At 43.1% G+C, this 21,544-nt stretch overlaps 1 protein-coding gene across 8 annotated transcripts in view; it reads right to left on the bottom strand.

Moving 5' to 3' along the window:
* plxna4 (plexin A4) overlaps positions 1 to 21,544 on the bottom strand; it is a 632,909-nt gene that overhangs the window by 174,271 nt on the left and 437,094 nt on the right. For all 8 annotated transcript variants that reach the window (XM_072562914.1, XM_072562916.1, XM_072562917.1 and 5 more), the window contains exon 9: positions 17,765 to 17,879. In XM_072562914.1, the coding sequence (XP_072419015.1) occupies positions 17,765 to 17,879 (115 nt within the window). The remainder of the gene's footprint in view (positions 1 to 17,764; positions 17,880 to 21,544) is intronic.

Genomic DNA, 21,544 nt, shown 5'->3' with positions numbered 1-21,544 from the left:
AGCACTGCCCTCGTCACCTGTCCTTCCTGTCCATCTTCCCACCTATTCGCTCGACGCTCCTCCCCGACCTATCACCTTCACTCCCAACAGCATCTACCTATCACATTCTCAGCTACCTTCCCCACAGCCCCACCCCCTCCCATTTATCTCTAATCCCCTTGGGCCAGAAGCTGCATTCCTGATGAAGGGCTTATGCTCGAAACATAGATCCGCTTGCTCCTCGGATGCTGTGCTTTTCCAGCACCACACTCTTCGACTTTGGTCTCCAGTCCTCACCTTCACCTAATTGATTGTTGTGCACTGTCCATTCAACCACTGTTGTAACATCTGCTTGGTCTCGCCAATGTTTCATGCCTCAGGGCATCCTTGCCTGCAACGTATGAAATGTGGCCGAGTCACATGAGTACCTGCTGTGTATATGGTGGGTGATCTCCCCATGTGTAATCCAAGGTGGCATCCATGTCGACATTCTGACACGTCTTGCAGTGGTTGCCATGACATGGTTGTACGGTGTTATCCTGAAGGCTGGGCAGTTTGCTGCGAACCATGATCTGTTTAAGATTTGACGATTGTTTAAAGGTGAGAAGTGGAGGCATAAGGATGGCCTTGGCAAGGTGCTCATCCTCATCGATAATGTGTTGCAGGCTGCAAAGAACATGGCATAGTTTCTCCGCTCCCAGGGAGTACTGGACAATGAAGTGTACCCTATCGGTTGCATCCTATGTCTGTCTCCTGAGAAGGTCATTAAGGTTTCTCGCTGTGGCATGGCAGAACTGGTGTTCGATGAGTTGAGCATCATAACCTGTTCTTATGAGGGCCTCCTTCAACACTTGTCCATCTCGTTCCTCCTTATCTGAACAGATCCTGCATATGCGTAGGGCTTGTGGGTAGGGGCTGGCTATTTTAATATGATTAGGGTGGAAGCTAGAGAAGTGCAGCATCATGAGGTTATCCTTGGGTTTACAGTAGAGTGAGATACTGAGGTATCCATCCTTGATGGAGATGCATGTGTCCAAGAATGAGACTGATATTAGAGAGTAATCCATGGTATAATCTGATAGTGAGATGAAACCCGTTGTTTTCACTGTGTAGAGATTTCAGTGATTCCTCGCCATGGGTCAAGAGGAAGAAAATATCATCAATACACCTGGTGTATCACGTTGAGTACAGAAGAAGTCTTGTTTGAACTTGTGCATGAAAATATTGGCATATTGGGGCGCAAATTTGGACCCCATGGCTGTTCCGTGTGTCTGGAGGATGAACTGGTTGCCAAAGGTGAAGACGTTGTGGCCAGGGATAAAGCAGATGAATTGTAGATTGGTGCTCGGAGATTGACAGTTGTCTGTATTGAGTACTGAGGCTATTGCCGCAATGCCGTCATTGTGGGGGATGCTTGTTTAGAGTGCTGCCAAGTCCATTGTGACGAGGAATGTTCCCGGTTCAACTGGTCCGTGGCTACTGAGTTTCTGTCAGAAATCTGTAGTGTGGCAACAGAAGCTGGGGTTCCCCTGTTTCAAGATGCCCTCGACATAGCCAGAGAGGTTTTCATACAGGGTTCCATTGCCTGATACTATGGGATGTCCAGGTGTGTTGGCTTTGTGTATCTTCAGAAGGCAGTAGAAGTCGCCTATGTGAGAAGTATGTGGAATGAGGGCACATAGGGAACTCTGAAGGACTGGATCCAAAGTCTTGATCAATTTTGTTCGTTCACGGGTGTGTTCTTTAGTCGGATCGGCCAGTAGTTGCCTGTAGTGTTCCTGGTTGTTCAGTTGTCTGTACACTTCCTTGCAGTAGTCTGTACTATTCCGAATGATGATGGCTCCTCTTTAACTGCTAGTTTGATGGCAATGTTGCGATTGGTCTTGAGAGCATGGACAGCGTTGCATTGTGATCGGGTGATGTTTTGCTCTACCTTGTGGGTGCGGCTAATGAATCTGGCATTTACATATTTCCGGACGGTTTGAACATATCAGTCAAGGCCAGGGCAGCAGCCCACTGGAGGGGTTCAAATTAACTCCTTCTTTGATCGCTTCACTACAGATCTCTCTGATTACTGTTCTGGTTCATTGGTTGTCTTGTTGGAATCGCTGCTGACAACTTGGAAGAATTCCCAGAGTGTCATTGATCTGATGAATTACTCCGTGTCTGTTACAAGACCCATGGGGTCCGTTTTGGTGGTGGGGCAGAAATTGAGCCCTCGGCTGAGAATTTCAATCGCTTCCAGTCGAAGGGTGTGGTAAGTTGACAATCGATTTCCCCATGGTGATAACCTTTTCCACTGTGGTGCCAAGGGTTGAGGCTTGGCTACTGCTGGTGGTGATGCCAAATTTCTCCAGTTTCTTGTTCTTGGTGTGCATGTACGTGGTTTAGTTCCGTTGCCTTGCCTGTTGGCAGTGTCTCGTATCTGCAATGCTATTTGTTGAGTGCAAGCTGAGAATATGGATTCTATCCTGGTTACAAAGTTTTGGCACTTGCTGTAGAGTTGGTGTACGAGATGATTGAGGAGTTTGTGAGAGGTCACAAAGTCATAGAGATGTACAGCATGGAATCAGAATCTTCGGTCCAACCCGTCCATGCTGACCAGATATCCCAACCCAATCTAGTCCCACCTGCCAGCACCCGGCCCATATCCCTCCAAACCCTTCCTATTCATATACCCATCCAAATGCCTCTGAAATGTTGCAATTGTACCAGCCTCCACCACATCCTCTGGCAGCTTATTCTATACACATATCACCCTCTGTGTGAAAAGGTTGCCCCTTAGGTCACTTTTATATCTTTCCCCTCTCACCCTAAACCTATGCCCTCTAGTTCTGGACTCCCCGACCCCAGGGAAAAGACCTTGTCTATTTATCCTATCCATGCCCCTCATAATTTTGTAAACCTCTATAAGGTCACCCCTCAGCCTCCGACACTCCAGGGAAAACAGCATCAGCCTGTTCAGCCTCTCCCTATAGCTCAGATCCTTTAACCCTGGCAACATCCTTGTAAATCTTTTCTGAACCCTTTCAAGTTTCACAACATCTTTCCAATAGGAAGGAAACTTGAATTGCACGCAATATTCCAACAGTGGCCTAACCAATGTCCTGTACAGCTGTAACATGATCTCCTAACTCCTGTACTCAATACTCTGACCAATAAAGGAAAGCATACCAAATGCCTTCTTCACTATCCTATCTACCTACAACTCCACTTTCAAGGAGCTATGAACCTGCACTTCAAGGTCTCTTTGTTCAGCAACACTCCCTAGGATCTTACCATTAAGTGTATAAGTCCTGCTAAGATTTGCTTTCCCAAAATGCAGCACCTCGCATTTATCTGAATTAAACTCCATCTGCCACTTCTCAGCCCATTGGCCCATCTGGTCCAGATCCTGTTGTAATCTGAGCTAACCCTCTTCACTGTCCACTACACCTCCAATTTTGGTGTAATCTGCAAACTTACTAACTGTAGCTCTTATACTCACATCCAAATCATTTATGTAAATGACAAAACGTAGAGGGCCCAGCACCAAACCTAGTGGCACTCCACTGGTCACATGCCTCCAGTCTGAAAAATAACCCTCCACCACCACCCTCTGTCTTCTACCTTTGAGCCAGTTCTGTATCCAAATGGCTAGTTCTCCCTGTATTCCATGAGATCTAACCTTGCTAATCAGTCTCCCATGGGGAACCTTGTCGAACGCCTTACTGAAGTCCATATAGATCACATCTACTGCTCTGCCCTCATCAATCTTCTTTGTTACTTCTTCAAAAAACTCAATCAAGTTTGTAAGACATGATTTCCCATGCACAAATCCATGTTGACTATCCCGAATCAGTCCTTGCCTTTCCAAATACATGTACATCCTGTCCCTCAGGATTCCCTCCAACAACTTGCCCACCACTGAGGTCAGGCTTACTGGTCTATAGTTCCCTGGCTTGTCTTTACCGCCCTTCTTAAACAGTGGCATCACGTTTGCCAACCTCCAGTCTTCTGGCACCTCACCTGTGACTATCGATGATACAAATATCTCAGCAAGAGGTCCAGCAATCACTTCTCTAGCTTCCCACAGAGTTCTAGGGTACACCTGTTCAGGTCCTGGGGATTTATCCACTTTTAACCATTTCAAGACATCCAGCACTTCCTCCTCTGTAATCTGGACATTTTGCAAGATGTCACCATCTATTTCCCTACAGTCTATATCTTCTGTATCCTTTTCCACAGTAAATACTGATGCAAAATATTTATTTAGTATCTCCCCCATTTTCTGTGGCTACACACAAAGGCTGCCTTGCTGATCTTTGAAGTGCCCTATTCTCTCCCTCGTTACCCTTTTGTCCTTAATATATTCGTTAAAACCCTTTGGATTCTCCTTAATTCTATTTGCCAAAGCTATCTCATGTCCCCGTTTTGCCCTCCTGATTTCCCTCTTAATTATATTCCTACTTTCTTTATACTCTTCTAAGGATTCACTCGATCTATCCTGTCTATACCTGGCATATGCTTCCTTCTTTTTCTGAACCAAACCCTCAATTTCTTTAGTCATCCAGCATTCCCTATACCTACCAGCCTTCCCTTTCACCCTGACAGAAATATACTTTCTCTGGATTCTTGTTATCTCATTTCTGAAGGCTTCCCATTTTCCAGCCGTCCCTTTACCTGCGAACATCTTCCTCCAATCAGCTTTCGAAAGTTCTTGCCTAATACCGTCAAAATTGGCCTTTCTCCAATTTAGAATTTCAACTTTTAGATCTGGGCTATCCTTTTCCATCACTATTTTAAAACAAATAGAATTATATCGCTGGCCCCAAGTGCTCCTCCACTGATACCTCAGTCACCTGCCCTGCCTTATTTCCCAAGAGTAGGTCAAGTTTTGCACCTTCTCTAGTAAGTACATCCACATACTGAATCAGAAAATTGTCTTGTACACACTTAAGAGATTCCTCTCCATCTAAACCTTTAACACTATGGCAGTCCCAATCGATGTTTGGAAAGTTAAAATCCCCTACCATAACCACCCTATTATTCTTGAGATCTCCTTACAAGTTTGTTTCTCAATTTCCCTCTGACAATTGTGGGGGTCTATAGTACAATCCCAATAAGGTGATCATCCCTTTCTTGTTTCTCAGTTGCACACAAATAATTTCCCTGGATGTATTTCCGGGAATATCCTCCCTCAGCACAGCTGTAATGCTATCCCTTAACAAAAATGCCACTCCCCCTCCTCTCTTGCCTCCCTTTCCATCCTTCCTGTAGCATTTGTATCCTGGAACATTAAGCTGCCAGTCCTGTCCATCCCTGAGCCATGTTTCCGTAATTGCTATGATATCCCAGTCCCATGTTCCTATCCATGCCCTGAGTTCATCTGCCTTCCCTGTTAGGCCCCTTGCATTGAAATAAATACAGTTTAATTTATTAGTCCTACCTTGTCCCTGCCTGCCCTGACTGTTTGACTCACTTCTGTTCTCAGCTGTACCCGTCTCAGATCGATCTCTTTCCTCACTATCTCCCTGGGTCCCACCCCCCCACCTTACTAGTTTAAATCCTCCCAAGCAGTTCTAGCAAATTTCCCTGCCAGTATATTAGTTCCCTTCCAATTTAGGTGCAATCTATCCTTCTTGTACAGGTCACTTCTACCCCAAAAGAGATTCCAATGATCCAAAAATGTGAATCCTTCTCCCTTACACCAGCTCCTCAGCCATGTATTCATCTGCTCTATCCTCCTATTCCTGGCCTCACTATCTCATAGCACTGGGAGTAATCCAGATATTACTACCCTTTAGGGCCTCCTTTTTAAATTTCTGCCTAACTCTCTGTAATCTCCCTTCAGAGTCTCAACCTTTTCCCTTCCAATGTCATTGGTTCCAATGTGGACACTGACCTCTTGCTGGTCCCTCTTCCCCGTGAGAACATTCTGCACCCTCTCTGAGACATCCTTGATCCTGGCACCAGGGAAACAACACACCATTCTGCTTTTTCTCTGCTGGCCATAGAAACGTCTATCTGTACCTCAGACTACAGAATCCCTTAACACAATCGATCTCTTGGAAGCCGACGTACCCCTCATTGCATTAGAGCTAGTCTCAATATCAGAAACTTGGCTGTTCGTGCTACATTCCCCTGAGAATCCATCACCCTCTACATTTTCCAAAACAGCATACCTGTTTGAAATGGGTATATCCACAAAAGACTCCTGCCCTAGGTGCCGACCTCTCTCACCCTTCCTGGAGTTAACCCATCTATGTGAGTGTATCTGAGACTTTTCCCCCTTCCTATAACTGCCATCCATCACATACTGTTGCTATTGCAAATTCCTCATCGCTTCTATCTGTCTCTCCAACCGATCCACTCGATCTGATAAGATTCGCATCCAACAGCATTTATGGCAGATATAATCCGCAGTAACCCTTAAACTCTCTTTAAACTCCCACATCTGACAAGAAGTACATATCACTGCAAAGGCCATTTTTGCTCCTTCACAATCTACAGACCCAGAAAATAACACCATCTTATTCCTCTACAAACACAGCCCCAGGTTAAATTAATAGCTATGGCTTATATTTTAAGTTTAATCAGAGGTGTGACCACAAACTCAGCGTAGTCTGTGTTGTAAGTTGCCTTGAGTGGGTTGATGATCCGTAATCCTTTTGGGATCTTTCCTGCTTTCTTGTATTTCTGCAGAAACTTGGTGCCTGTGTCGATAAGCGTGATCTTCTCGGAGATCATCTCCACTTTGAGCCACTGGTTGGTGGTGTCGATGGTAGCCATGAGGTGGTGGTGCCAACATTGGACTGGGATGGACACAGTTAAAAATCATACAACACCAGGTTACAATCCAACAGGTTTATTTGGAAGCACTAGCTTTCAGAGTGCTGCTCCTTCATCAGGTAGCTCGGGCAGGATCATAAGACACAGAATGGAGATTCCCTCCACTTTGAGGCGGTGGTTGGTGGTATCGATGGTAGCCATAACGTGGAAGTGTTGGTGTTGGACTGGGGTGGACAAAATTAAATATCACACAACACCAGTTTTCAGTCCACCAGGTTTATTTGGAAGCACCAGCTTTCACAGCATTGCTCCTTCATCAGGTAACTAGTGGGGTAGGATCATAAGACATAGAATTTATAGCAAAAGATCACAGTGTCATGCAATTAAAACTATATATTGGACAAAACTAGATTACTGTTAAGTCTTTCACCTTTTTGAATGGGTTGCAGGTTTCAGTTCATTAATATGTAAATCCCTGACCTTCTTTTAAGTCACATTCTTGAGATAACAAGGTTTTATAAAAATAGGTGACATCTCAACTCAGACAATGTATTAAAGATGTGAGGTTAGAGTCTGTCTGTATCCCAATCTTGAGTCCTACAGGTTCTATTTCCAAAGTAGGAATTTATAAAATATTATATGGACTGACTGCCTGCCTTGACTGCCTGCAGGTTGTGTGCTTTTTGAGCAAAAATAGAATGTATCTGCAAATACAATTTTGCAAATCCAAATTCACCCCATTGACATTTATATGTATGTGTGTATGTGCGCGCGCATGTGAGGGAGACAGAGAGAGTGAGTGTTGTGTGTGAGTGCTCATGAGAGACTGTGTGTTTGCTTCACACACACAAATCTATGGGATGAATTTTTATTTGCAGAATTGTATTTGCAGAAACATTTTATTTTTGCTCAAAAAAGCACACAACCTGCAGGCAGTCAATGCAGGCAGTCAGTCTATATAACATCTTATGAATTCCTACTTTGAAAATAGAACCAGTCTGACAGAAGATTGGGATACAGACTGACTCTGACCTCACACCTTTAATACACAGTCTGAGTTGAGAAGTCACTTTTTTCATAAAACCTGAAATTATCTCAAGAATGTGTCTTAAAAGAAGTTCTGGGATTTACATAGTAATGAAACGAAACTTGTAACCCATTCAAAAAGATGAAAGACTTAACAGTAATCTAGGCTTGTCCATTATATCATTTTAATTGCATGACACTGTAATCTTTTGTTTCAAAATTCTGGGTCTTATGAATCTACCCCATTTGTTACCTGATGAAGAAGCAGCACTCTGAAAGCGAGTACTTTCAAATAAATCTGGTGGACTGTAACCTGTTGTTGTATGATTTTTAACTCTGTTCTGTATCACCATTGGAACATGATTGGTAAAAGTGACATCTACTCAGCAAATGCACTTGTCCTGACATCTAATAAGTCGGTGCAATGACTTCCAAGTCATAAATAAAAGCATTATTGGTTGGTTAAAAAAATTTTTTTGGGGTATTGATCCATTCGTGACTTTGGGATATTCCAAAGAATCATTGTAGGCAATGACTTTTGTAAGTGGGTGATAATTTGTACCAACAAACAGCAATGCATTAAGAGATCAGATCATTTGAATTGGTTGTGAGGGTAAACATTGGTCAGGATATCAGGGAAAATCCTCCTTTCTCAAATGATGCCCTAAGATCTTTAACATCCAACTAACAGCTGAGGCAAGGCCTGTCAACGCCAAAGGACAGCTCCTCTGATAATATTGAACTTCCTTTGTATCACATTCAGGATCTCAGCCCAAAGTGACAGGTGAACTTAAATAATAATAATAATGGGTTGCCTCTGGAACTTATGGTGCAGGGCCAATTTCACAGGCACGGCAAATAGGCAGTGATTCCTGGCCTGACACACCCGCCGCGCTCACATTTATCACAAAATACACAGCTTGAAGTGTTAGAAGTGATTGCAAAGGAAATGTAAGGAGGCCACAGACCTCCCAGTTCTCTTTTGTTTAGATTTAAGGCTGAGCCAAAGTTTTAAATGTTATTATCACGCATCTGTTCGGGTCAAAGACCAACAGAAGAGTGCAAGAAAGGCAAATCTCAGAGAGAGAGAAGCATGTCCTGCTGTTAGAGTGGGACTACAGAAGAAAACTGTGCAAAACAAAGTATGACATTTCAAGGCTTTTCATATCTGATCGGTTCACTCCTCAGACTCAGGTTTTCTGAGCATTAACAGTGCACGATAAGACAGTGAGCAGCTCACAAGGAATCTTGGTTAATGAATGAATACATTCTGTTTCTTAATCAACAAAGGGATGTCACAGATTACACAGATGTTTGCCAAATACAACTATTTCTGGATTTACTGGAAGCCTCACTGGCCTTGGCTATCACAAGAATTTAAACAAAACACAAGCCAGCAAACATACACGTTCTACCCATCCTCAGCTGCCCTGACAAAGTGGTATGAGGCCACTTTGGAGTGATTCTATTTATAATTAACTGTGCTGCTTTCGAGAGTCAGTCAGGAGCTGTGGGATTGGAGTTACATACCAGATCAGGAAAGTTCCTTGAAGGGCATTTCCCCACCAGCTGTGTTTGTACAACAATCTGAAAGTCACATTACAAATTTGACAGATAATTTGTAAAGGATTTTTCAGCTCAACACTGAGGTCACACACCAACTCAAGTGGTGTTAGCCTTTCCCCTGATTTCCACTGTCAAATTTTAATCTTGATGGGGAGGTGCCAGTGCTGGACCGGTGCAGACAAAGTCAGAAGTTACACGACACAAGGTGAGAGTCTAAAAGGTTTATTTGAAATCACTAGCTTTCAGAGCATTGCTCCTTTGTCAGGTGACGTTCACCTGACAGGGCAGCGTGGTGGCTCAGTGGTTAGCACTGCTGCCTCACAGCACCAGAGTCCCAGGTTTGATCCCAGCCTCGGGTGACTGTCTGTGTGGAGTTTGCATGTTCTCCCCGTGTCTGCGTGGATTTCCTCCGGGTGCTCCAGTTTCCTCCCACAGTCCAAAGATGTGCAGGCCAGGTGAATTGGCCATGCTAAATTGCCCATAGTGTTAAGTGCATTAGTCAGACGGAAATGGGTCTGGGTGGGTTACTCTTCAGAGGGTCGGTGTGGACTGATTGGGCCGAAGGGCCAGTTTCCACACTACTGGAAATCTAATCTGATGAAGGACCAGCGCTCCCAAAACTTGTGATTTCAAATAAACCTGTTGGACTATGACCTGGTGACATGTGACTTCATTTTTAATTCCAAAGAGCAGTGGAAACATGGACTGTTCCGTTCCAATTCTAATCAGCTATGTGGGAAAACAGGCTTGAGGAGCCGAATGGCCTGTTTCTATTCCTGTACTCCATTTGCAGGAATGCTCATTTGACATTTCACAAGCTCTGATTAGACCAGACATCAAATCCAACCTGAGTATTTGCACTGGCCTAACACGATTGATGAAAATGCATAGCCTTTTTGATTGCAAAAATATACTTTAATTCTTTAAAAGATTTTTATCTGCAGGTACTAATAAAGTTCTGTGCTATCTTTGCATATCAAAAAAAATTAGAAGTTGGAATGTGACATTCCCTGCAGCTACGAAAACCAAAGACATTTCTTATTCTTGCAGGTCACTATTTACATACATCAAGGCAACAAGTGGAGTCTGCCAACTGAACAGACTCTCGTTATACATCGGCAGAAAGACCTTGGATGGTGGTCTTTCCCCACTGCATGGATTGTGCACCCAAACCCCAGGTTTGGACTCCACTGAGGGGAACCAACTAGGAAGTAAGATAGCTACTGGCTATGAGAAAAATCCTTGTCAGACCATTGTGCCTATTGTTCAGAATTCAAAATTGCAACTATAATGCTGGCACAGGAAGATTCCTAATTCTAACTCAATAATCTCACTTAAAAACAACATGACAAACTACTTCTAACATTCTCGATATACTTAACAACAGAACATAGGCTTTTATTGGGCCCTGGGATAACTAAACACTTTCAGGGAAAATGATTGATACACATTATGGTACCTGCTGCCAGTCTGCAGTTTAATTTAACTTGCTTCATATTCCAATCTCTGCTCAAGTATGGGCAGATTCCCAAAACAGCAGAAAGAAGATCCAAAGCTATTGAATAGAAAGACTGCACTAACATCTTTGAATGAACAATAACCTTATTACTGTCTCCAGTTCGGATACAAAACCCATGTGTATTAATTAGGTTTGTCAATCACTCCAGCTCAAGCAAAGCAGTCATTGTAGAAGCAATTGATTATAGACTTTATTTCTGCTCAGGCTGAGAGAAGCTGCCCTCATCTTAGATGGCAAATGTTTAAAGTTTGCCTTCCCTGTGTCTTTATATCTTAAGGACACAAGATAGATGCAATCTGTTGCTGATACCTCATCCAGAACGGTTCAGCTGGGCTGCGGTCTTAACATGTAGCTTTATTCAGCGAAAATATGGACTGGGGTCCTGAGCAATGCTGTTATAGCTTGAAACTAACAGGAATGCATTTCAGGGTGCAAACTCTCTGAATATTCTGTCACCTTGGAAGGCTATTGAAACTTGTGGCTTCACAGAGAAAATTTGGCCATTTCTTCACTGAATGCACCGAGATGCACATTATAGTTGGTTGCAGTGGTGGTTTATTAGGCGTAAGGATCTGGTTTGGTTTCCAACCCCATCTGCTCACTTTGGCAACCTCCACCTCCACCTCGCCTGAGGATGCTGAAACCATTGCCTCTTGATTGTCACCCCCTACCAAACCTACGGCTTCCAGCATCTTGAAGGTGAATGGCGACAGGCATGGGAGGAACACTACCACCTCCAAGTTCCCCTTCAAGTCACACACTATCCTGACTTGGACACACGGCGCTGTCATCTGCTAAAATCACCAACGTTCATTTGTGTTTCTAAACAAAATCTCTCACCTTTCGGTGTGCATTTTTATGAACGACAGAAGTAGTTTGGTCATGTTGTGAGATTATTTAGTTGGAATTAGTAATCTTACTGCGTCAGCATTATAGTTGCAGTTTTGAATTCTGAACAATAGGCAGGGATCTGATGAGGACTGTTCTCATAGGAGGTGGCTGTCTAACTTCCCACTCGCATGGATGTTTATGTGCATAACCTGGCCAAAATACATAATATTCATGTGTAATGTTACTCCCATTGTTTGACAATGGACGCATTAGCCTTGAGCCCTTCTTTTTCTACATTTTACAACTTCTTCACTCTTAACTCCAGATATTCCTTAACAGTGTGCCCCTCACTACCGAGAAGACCAAGGTTAGGGGTTAGATGCGAACACTACCAATACCATCCTGCCTTGAAAATATTTTGGCAATTGCTTCATCATTGCTGAGTCACAACTACAGAAACTCGCTCCCTAACAGCACCGTGGAAACCTTTTTACTGCACAGATCAGGAAGAAAGCCCAGCAACGTGGTTTCAAGGGCTTCTGGGAATTGGCAATAAATGCTGGCCTCACCAATGATTCCCGAGAATGTGGAACAATGAAAATCCTGGCTGAGATCGGACTGGAAGCAAGATCAGACCTGGACTCATCCTGTCCTGTTAGGCTCAGTTCCCTATCCGTAGTCTGATGGCCAAGAAGCGTGGGAGTTGTTGGTGTGTTTTGAGACTAAGATGGCTTCCTGAATCCTGTTGGCAAAATCCTTCAAGTCTTTTCCACCAAATACAAATAACTCTCCAGCAATAAGGAGACAGTACGTGAGATGTCCAAGTGACTATGCACAAGCAAAGCACTTTTATCACGTCCCTGTTGCTGCCAAGAAAAAAATATATAATTTTCCTTTAACACAAACATACCATTTCCAAACACAGATTCTTGTCATCTCTGAAACTAAACTCTGCAAATCTGTCTCCATCCAGTCATTGCCCTATCATAGGAAGTCCACATTTCCTGTTTATTTTTTATTTATTTATGCCAGTGGCTCAAAGGGCAAAGATTCCCAGAGTCAACATCCAGAACAGTGACCTCGCGAACTGATCAGTCTCTTGTTTCATTTCCAAGTCTCTTAATAAATATGGAATCAACAAGAAATACTTATATTGCACCTTTAATGTAATAAAATGGCTCAAGGGACTTCACTGGAGCAGTACAGAACAAAATATAGCACCGTGCTATGTAAAAAGATATGAGGTCTGATTACCAAAGGCTTAGTCAAAGAAGCAGGTTTAAGGAAGGGGCTTCAAGCACTAAATTGAGGTGGAGATGTGTAGGGAGGATGGGGAGGGGGTGACAATGGTGGAACTGGTTTAAATAGTGACCATGGTGGAACTGGTTTAAATCAGGGATACACTAAAGGTCAAAATTAGGGAACACAGTCAGCTTGGAGAGGTGTGAGGCCGGAAGAGATCACAAAGAGGTGGCACAGAAGCTCAATGGTTAGTACCGATCCCCCACAATGCCAGGCACCCAGGTTCAAGTCCAGTCTCAGGCAACTGTCTGTGTGGAGTCTGCACGTCCTGCCTGTTTTTGTGCCGATTTCCTCACACAGTCCAAAGATGTGCATGTTAGGTGGATTGGCCATGCTAGATTCCCCTGTGCAGACTCGATGGGTCAAACAGCCTCTTTCCAACCGAAGGGATTCTATGACATGGCCCCAGATGGATTGGGAAACAAGGACGGGAGTTTTAAAATCAAGGTATAGTTTGGGAGTTAATGTAGGTCACTGCAGCCAGCCATAGGGCAGGGCTTCAGCTCAATAGCTCTTGGTGAGAAAAAAGTTAACATAGTGAGCAGTCAGGATATAGACAATCTGCTTGCCATTGTGGTGGAGGCAGGTTCAATCAAGGCATTCCACAGGGCATTAGATGGTGAGTTAAATAGAAATGAAATGGGTTGGGGCGGGGGGGGGAAATGCAAGAGAATGGCTCTAAGTTAAGATGTTCAGAGAGCCATTGTCATACAATCGACCAAATGGCCACCTTCAGCACCATACCTCTGCGATTCTGTGAGTTTAGATACGGGTCGCAGAGCTTTGGATGACTTCAAGTGCATGGGATAGAAAAGGGGGGACCAGACAGGAGTGCACTGAAATAACATTGAAAGTCTAAATGTCAAGAAAATGAGAAGACTTTGACACTGACTAAGGGCAGGCAGGCACAGGCAGGAGGATCAGTAACCAGGTGATGTAAATTTCAGGTAGTTGGCTAACAAACGAGAGGGCTGCACTCAGTTGTTCTGCTGCCTGAAAGAATGAAGCGGATTCAGTTGTAACTTTTAACCGGAGAATGAATAAATAGTTGATGTGGAAACATTTGCATACCTGTGGAGGGTGGGATGTCAAGAGCTCAGTATGTGCTGGCATTCGAATGGAAAACCCCTCCACCATTGAGAGAGGTAGAGTGGGGAGCAGCGGTATTATCACTACATTAATAATCCAGAACCCCAAGCTAATGTTCTGGGTTTGAATCCCACCATGGCAGACAGTGAAATTTCAATTCAATGCAAATCTCAAATCAATGTGATGACAATTATTAAAATAGTTTTTAAAAAGTCTGTAAGTAAAATAAAAGCTAATCTAATGGTGACCATGTAACCTCTGTTAATTATCGTGAAAGTACATCTGGTTCACTCACATCCTTCAGAGAAGAAAATCTGCCTCCTTATCTCATCTGGCCTACATGTGACTCCAGACCCACAGCAATGGGGTTGACTTTAAACTACTCTCTGGGCAATTAGTGTTTGGCAATAAATGCTGAGTTAGACAATGACATGCACGTCCCGTCAACAAATTAAAAACAAACATGTGGCAGCATTCCCAATCTTCTAGCTAGTCGCAATTAATTTTGGGTAGATCTAACAATGTCCTCATCAGAGGTTTCCGGTTAAAACTAACACCTAGATTATGAACTGATGTTGGAAATATGCCTGGAGATTTCTTCACACAACCCCAGCAACCAACTGACCCACCCTCCTGCACCTGCCATTGGTTGCCCAACACATGGCAATGTAACTCTCACCCGGCCAATCAGAAAGCTAGGAAGTTTTCATCTGGGGAAATCTGGCTGTCAATCAGCCTTTTATTGCCATTTCCAATATGTTTATAACTAAGAAATGGAAGTAGATAACAAAGTAACGCACAGCGTTTTTCTTCCCCCCCCGATTAATCTTTCATTGCCAGTGACTCCATTCTTGGTTCTGCTAAACTGGAGCAGGACAATGGTAATTTCACCAAGGAAGTTAACTTCCCTGCAGATTCCCTCAGATTCAACTCAGAGTCTGGATCTACACAACTTGACCTCAAAACCAAGACTATCTTGTTGCAAACAGCTGCAGTTTAAACATACCCAAGGTCAGATAACATTCTAAACCTCCGCTATCAGCAAATCCTCAAAGCAAAAACGTGTTTTCATATTTCCTTGCAAAGGCAAAAATATTTACAGACCCCAAATAATCTTAACTCCCTCAAAACAAAAGTGACCACGATTGGGATGGAAATGAATGCAAGCGAGTGAAGGAACCAAAAAGGCTAAAACAATGTTAGACGACATCTCATAGAGACAGTGCTATAAAGGGGGGAGGTCATGCTGCAGCTGTGCTGGGTATACCCAGATCTGAGTTTTTAAAAAATTTTAATTCTACTTTATTCATAAAAATTATCTCAGTACATACGAGGGTTCTTAGTCATATCTGTCAGGTCCCTGCAGAAACTTTGCAAAACAAACCAAACAAAACGTTACAATTTTTACATTTCTCACAGTTTCTGTACAGCTGCAAAAAACAACTGCACTTCTGAGTGGCGTGCCTCATGAAGGATGCACACCAGCCTTGGGATGGGTCCAGTGAGGTTTCTCCAGAACAATACCTGGCCAAGAGGGTTAAACTGTAGGAAAGGGGTTACATAAGCTTGGTCACTCCCCTGAATGTTGAACATTGAGTGGCGATCTCAGCAAGGTGCTGAGAATCTTTAAAATAGTCAATAGGGTAAATAGAGAGAAATCGATGGGGAATTTTGGGCCCTCGTGTGCCGTGTTGGCAGTGTCACTAACTCTGGACTGGGAGGGCCACAGCTAAGTCCCACATCTGCTCCAGAAGTGTGTAATAATGTCTCTGAACAGGTTAATTAGAACAATAGGTTGATTTTTTAAAAATCACAGATGAGTTTATATCAACTTCAACTGCAAATCACCTCCTCTACTCCATTGTATACCCTGTGGTAGAAGCCAATTGCTGAACAGGACACAAATTAGTAGAAATCTCCACTGACAAGCCGGCCTTCAGTTGTCAACAAGGTGAACGGTAAAAGCCGGAGACTTGCCTCTGAGAGCAAAATCTGTGTCATTGTCCTTTAGTTCAAAAGACATTTCTGGATTTGCTTCCAGCCTCTTTATGATGGGACAATGAGAAAGGAGTGAGGCTGGGTGAGGGGAACCTTAACACTGCTCACTGAGCCACATTCACAGCCAAACACCATTGTGATTACAATCAAGATGCTAAATAAAGGAGCAAAACTTACTTGCCGATATATTTTTATTGTCACACAGCACACAGTCAATCACAAAACAGACCCACCAGAGAGGTGTACTGGCCGAGAATACAATGCTCTGTATATCCTGCTTTGCTTCAGAGCTTTGAAGAAAGGTGATGAACAAAGAAGAAAAGAATTCCTCCATGACAATTCTGAAGGAACATTTACACCCAGTAATGATTGCAAAACCCCATAAATAACAATAAAACTTTTTTAAAAAAGGACTTCATCGAATTTCTGGTGCTGTTGGAGGGGGGTAGTGATATTGTTTGAAATCCTGTGGGAACAGAGGGATAGGAATCCTTAATCAGATTTGGAGGCAACAGCCTAGTGATATTATTACTGGACTGTCAATCTATAGACCAGGCAATGTGCTGAGGACCCAGGTTTGAATTCTACCACAGAAGATGGTGAATTTGAATTCAATAAAAATCTGGAATGAAAAGTCCAATGCTGGCCACAAATTCATTGTTGATTGTCAAAAAGACTTATCTGGGTCACTAATGTCCTTTAGCGAAGGGAACTGCCATCCTGACGTGTGACTCCAGACCAATAGCAACGTGGTGACCATTAACTGCCCTCTGGGCCATTAGGGATGGGCAATAAATGCTGGCCTAGCTAATGATGCCCTCAATCTGTGAATAAAATCTCCAAGTGAATCAACAGAACATACAATTCGGAAACTACAACAGGAAGAGCTAAATAAACTCAACAAGTCCAACAGCATACGCAAAGGGTAAAGCCGAGCCAACATTCCAAGTCCAGTGGGCCCTGCATCAGGAGCTACTGACCAGGCAGTTCTGATGATACACCACTGGACACAAAGCATTGGCTGCTTCTCTCTTTATAAAATGCTGCCGGATCTGCTGAATTTTTCCAGCACTTTCTTAGATTCAGATCTCTAGTGTTCACAGATTCTTGTCTTCTTTTACTCAGTTCAGATCACAATTTAATATTTCAGCCCGAAGGTTTTTGACAATGCCTCCTTGGTAGAGTTCTGAAACATCAGTCTACATAATCTGCTTAAATTATCACATTTTATCTAAATGCAACATGCAACTGACAGATCAATGCTATTTATTCCAGCTCTGGCCTTCCATCCATTACTCTCAATGTCCTAACCATCTGCACAATGGGTGAAGTTTCCATCGTCAAAACTGTGAATTAGCCAGAACCAAACAGTAAGGAACATTCTAACAGGAGGCAGCTTTTCTGGCACCATGAACCTATTCCAAGATCCATTTAGATCATGAATAATCTCTATCTCAACTCCATTACCCATTATGACCACAGAACTGAATTAATCTCAAAACCATCGACTGACCACACCTCAGACTGCTTCCTGTGGGGAGAAAGGACAAATCGGAAAGCCTCAATGGTCCTTGTCTTGATCCCCCTTTCATACGTGCTTGTCACTTCAGATCTGTAAAAGCAGAGTTGGTTCAGCCAGCTACATGGGTGACGGGAGGGAAGAAAGACTGGAAATGCCCTTACCTCCGAAATGTTGACCCTCCCTTCCTGGAAAGAGCACGTCCGTGGGTCATGTGTACACATGTGTCGATATTTGCACCAATGGCATCGATAGGGACTGTTCACACAGGACAGGCACCTGGTTTGACAAAATATACAATTAGGTGATGCTTCATAGCACATTACACAACCTACAAATATTCAGATCACCTGACTAAGGAGCAGTGCTCCAAAGGCTTGTGATTTTAAATAAACCTGTTGGACTATAACCTGGTGTCATGTGACTTCTGACTTTGTGTAAGTATTCAGGCTGATTCTAGCTAATAAGAACCTGAGTGTAGCTAAGTAAAAACTTAAAGCTTTCACACTTCAACAGAGCCCAAAGACAAGCTAATTATTCAAGCTGGTTTCTGCTCACTGTGAAGCCAAAGGTCATAAATATAGTCCAGTCCCTCCGCAAATGGAAGTTAAACTCTGATTAACCTTCCAACCCACCCTCAAACTATGAGAGCTTTTGACAGAGTAGATGAAGAAAATCTATTCATTCTGGCAAGTGGATTGATCACCAGAAGTCGTAAATTCAAAATCATCAGCAGAAGAGCAAGAGAGGAAATGAAGAGAGTGTTTTTCACTTGCAGTGTTGTTGGCATCTGGAATGCTCTGTTTGATAAGTTGCCGGAAGCTAATTCCACAAGGAATTTAAAAGGGAGTTCAAAAGGAATGAGGAATTTATGAGGTTATGGACAATTAATAAAAGAGGTTGGCGGGATAGACATAACTGCTTTCCAATAAACAGGCTTGATGGACTGCACAAATTCCTTCTGTTTTGAAAAGTTTCCATTGAATTCAACAATTTCCAGTTTTGTACCATACTGAAAATTGCATTGAGTATTTTATGCTTCCATATAAATGTGCACCATTAAAGGAAGTCAAGATGGGAAAAGGAAGTAAAAAGTCTAATTCGCAACAGCACATGTCATCTGAATTCTCGATATCTTTGGCTAAGTATATGTGTTTCTGAATGAAGTTCTCGTGGTGCAGTGGTAGTGCCCCTACCTCAGGGCCAAGAGTCCTGGTTTCAAATTCTACCTGCTTCAGACCTGTGTAATAGCATCTCTGAACGGGTTGGTGAGGAAATATCTCTATGCCTTCCTATTGCAAGAACTTCACAATTCTCAGTGAAGTTTAAAGAAAGGATGGGTACATTAATAGGAAGAGTTTACAGGGATATGATGCAAATGCCGGGAAATAGCACTAGATTAATTTAGGATATCTGGTCGGTATGTTGGACTGAAGGGTCTGTTTCCACACTGTTTTTCTCTATGACCTCCCTCCTTCCCACCTATCCACTCCACCCTCCTCTCTGACCTATCACCTTCATCCCCACCCCCATTCACCTATTGTACTCTATGCTACTTTCTCCCCACAGCTCTATTTCTGATGAAGGGCTTTTGCCGGAATATTGTCAATTTTCCTGCTCCTCAGATGCTGCCTGACCTGCTGTGCTTTTCCAGCACCATTCTAATCCAGACTCGGGTTTCCAGCATCTGCAGTCCTCGTTTTTACTTATTTTAGATAAGATGTCCACACTGAAAAGACTGGGTGTATTCTCCACATAATAGAAAAGCCTAAAAGGAGATTTGGTGGGTGCATTTAAAATCATGAAGGATTTAGATCAACTAAACAAAGAGAAACTGTTTCAAATGGCTGAACAGTTAATTGTATGAGGGCACAAATGTAAAGAGACTGGCAATAGAATCAGAGGTGGGATAAGGAAAAGTTTTTTTTTAAACAAATCAGTGGATAGGATCTGGAGCACACTCCCCGATAGAATGATGGAATTAATAGTTTTCAAAAGGGAATTGAATAAATAGGTAATGTGAAAAAATGGTTGTAGCATCTGGGGGGAAAGGAGGGAACACTGGCACAGATATGATGACATGAATGGTCTCATTCTGTGCTGTACTCTATGATATTGTGATTCGATGATTAAAATCTAACAATAAACCCACCTGGTCTTTAGAAAGCAAAGTGCTGCTTCTTGCATCAAATAAATCTGATTTTGAGCCATTATCATCTCAGACACATTTATAATATAGAGTCACAGAGTCATAGGGATGTACAGCATGGAAACAGATCCTTCGGTCCAACCTGTCCATGCCGACCAGATATCTCAACCCAATCTTGTCCCACCTGCCAGCAGTTGGTCCATATCCCTCCAAACCCTTCCTATTCATATACCCATCCAGATGCCTCTTAAATGTTGCAATTGTACCAGCCTCCACCATTTCCTCTGGCAGCTCATTCCATACATGCACCACCCTCTGCATGAAAAAGTTGCCCCTCAGATCTCTTTTATATCTTTCCCCTCTCACCCTAAACCTATGCCCTCTCGTTCTGAACTCCCCCACCCCAGGGAAATGACTTTGTCTATTTATCGTACCCATGTCCCTCATGATTTTATAAATCTCTATAAGGTCACCCCTCAGCCCCTGACACTCCAGGGAAAACAGCCCCAACCTATTCTGCCTCTCCCTGTCGCTCAAATCCTCCAATCCTGGCAACATCCTTGTAAATCTCTTCTGAACCCTTTCATGTTTCACAACATCTTTTCTTCCTTAAGTAAGGAGATCTATACATTACACAGTCCTTCAGATGTGATCTCATTAGTGTCCTGTGTAAGTGAAGCATAACCTCCCCATTTTTGTATTCAATTCCACAAACAAAATCCAGATTCAATTTGCTTTCCAAACTCTTGCTGAATCTTGCTGAATTGGAATTGAGGGTGATTTAGCAGTTTGGATTAGAAACTGGCTTTCTGGAAGAAGGCAGTGAGTGGTGGTTTATGGAAAATATTCAACCTGGAGTCTGGTCACTAGTGGTGTGCCACAAGGATTTGTTTTGGGACCACTGCTGTTTGCCATTTTTATAAATGACTTAGACACAGGCATAGGTGGATGGATTAGTAAATTTGCAGACGACACTAAAGTTGGTGGAGTAGTGGACAGTGTGGAAGAATGTTACAGGTTGCAGGGGGACTTGGATAAACTGCAGAATTGGGCTGAGAGGTGGCAAATGGAGTTTAATGCAGCTAAATGTGAGGTGATGCACTTTGGGAAGAATAACAGGAAGGCAGAGGACTGGGTCAATGGAAAGATTCTTGGTAGTGTGGATGTGCAGAGGAATCTTGGAGTCCATGTGCATAGATCCCTGAAAGTTGCCACCCAGGTGGATAGTGCTGGTAAGGAGGCATATGGTATGTTGGGTTTCATTCATCGAGGGATTGAGTTCCGGAACCGCAATATCATGCTGCAACTATACAAAACACTAGTGTGGCCACACTTGGAATATTGTGTATAGTTCTGGTTGCCCCACTACAGGAAGGACGTGGAAGCATTGGAAAAGGTGTAGAGGAGATGTACCAGGATGTTGCCTGGTGTGGAGGGAAGGTCTTATGAGGAAAAGCTGAGAGACTTGGGTCTGTTCTCATTGGAAGGTAGAAGGCTAAAGGGGGATTTGATAGAGACATACAAGATGATCAGAGGATTAGATAGGGTAGACAGTGAAATCCTTTTTCCTAGGATGATGACGTCAGTGTGTACGAGGGGGCATAACTACAAATTGAGGGGTGATAGATTTAAGACAGATGTCAGAGGCAGGTTCTTTACGCAGAGAGTGGTAAGGGCGTGGAATGCCCTACCTGCTAATGTCGTCAACTCAGCCACATTAGAGAGTTTTAAACAATCCTTAGATAAGCACATTGATGATTTTGGGATAGTGTAGGGGGACGAGCTGAGAATAGTT

The sequence above is a fragment of the Chiloscyllium punctatum genome, chromosome 44 (assembly GCF_047496795.1).
Source record: "Chiloscyllium punctatum isolate Juve2018m chromosome 44, sChiPun1.3, whole genome shotgun sequence".
In the NCBI taxonomy this organism is placed as follows: domain Eukaryota; kingdom Metazoa; phylum Chordata; class Chondrichthyes; order Orectolobiformes; family Hemiscylliidae; genus Chiloscyllium; species Chiloscyllium punctatum.
Note: the sequence above shows the minus strand (reverse complement) of the source record. Positions and strands in the feature narration are given on the sequence as shown.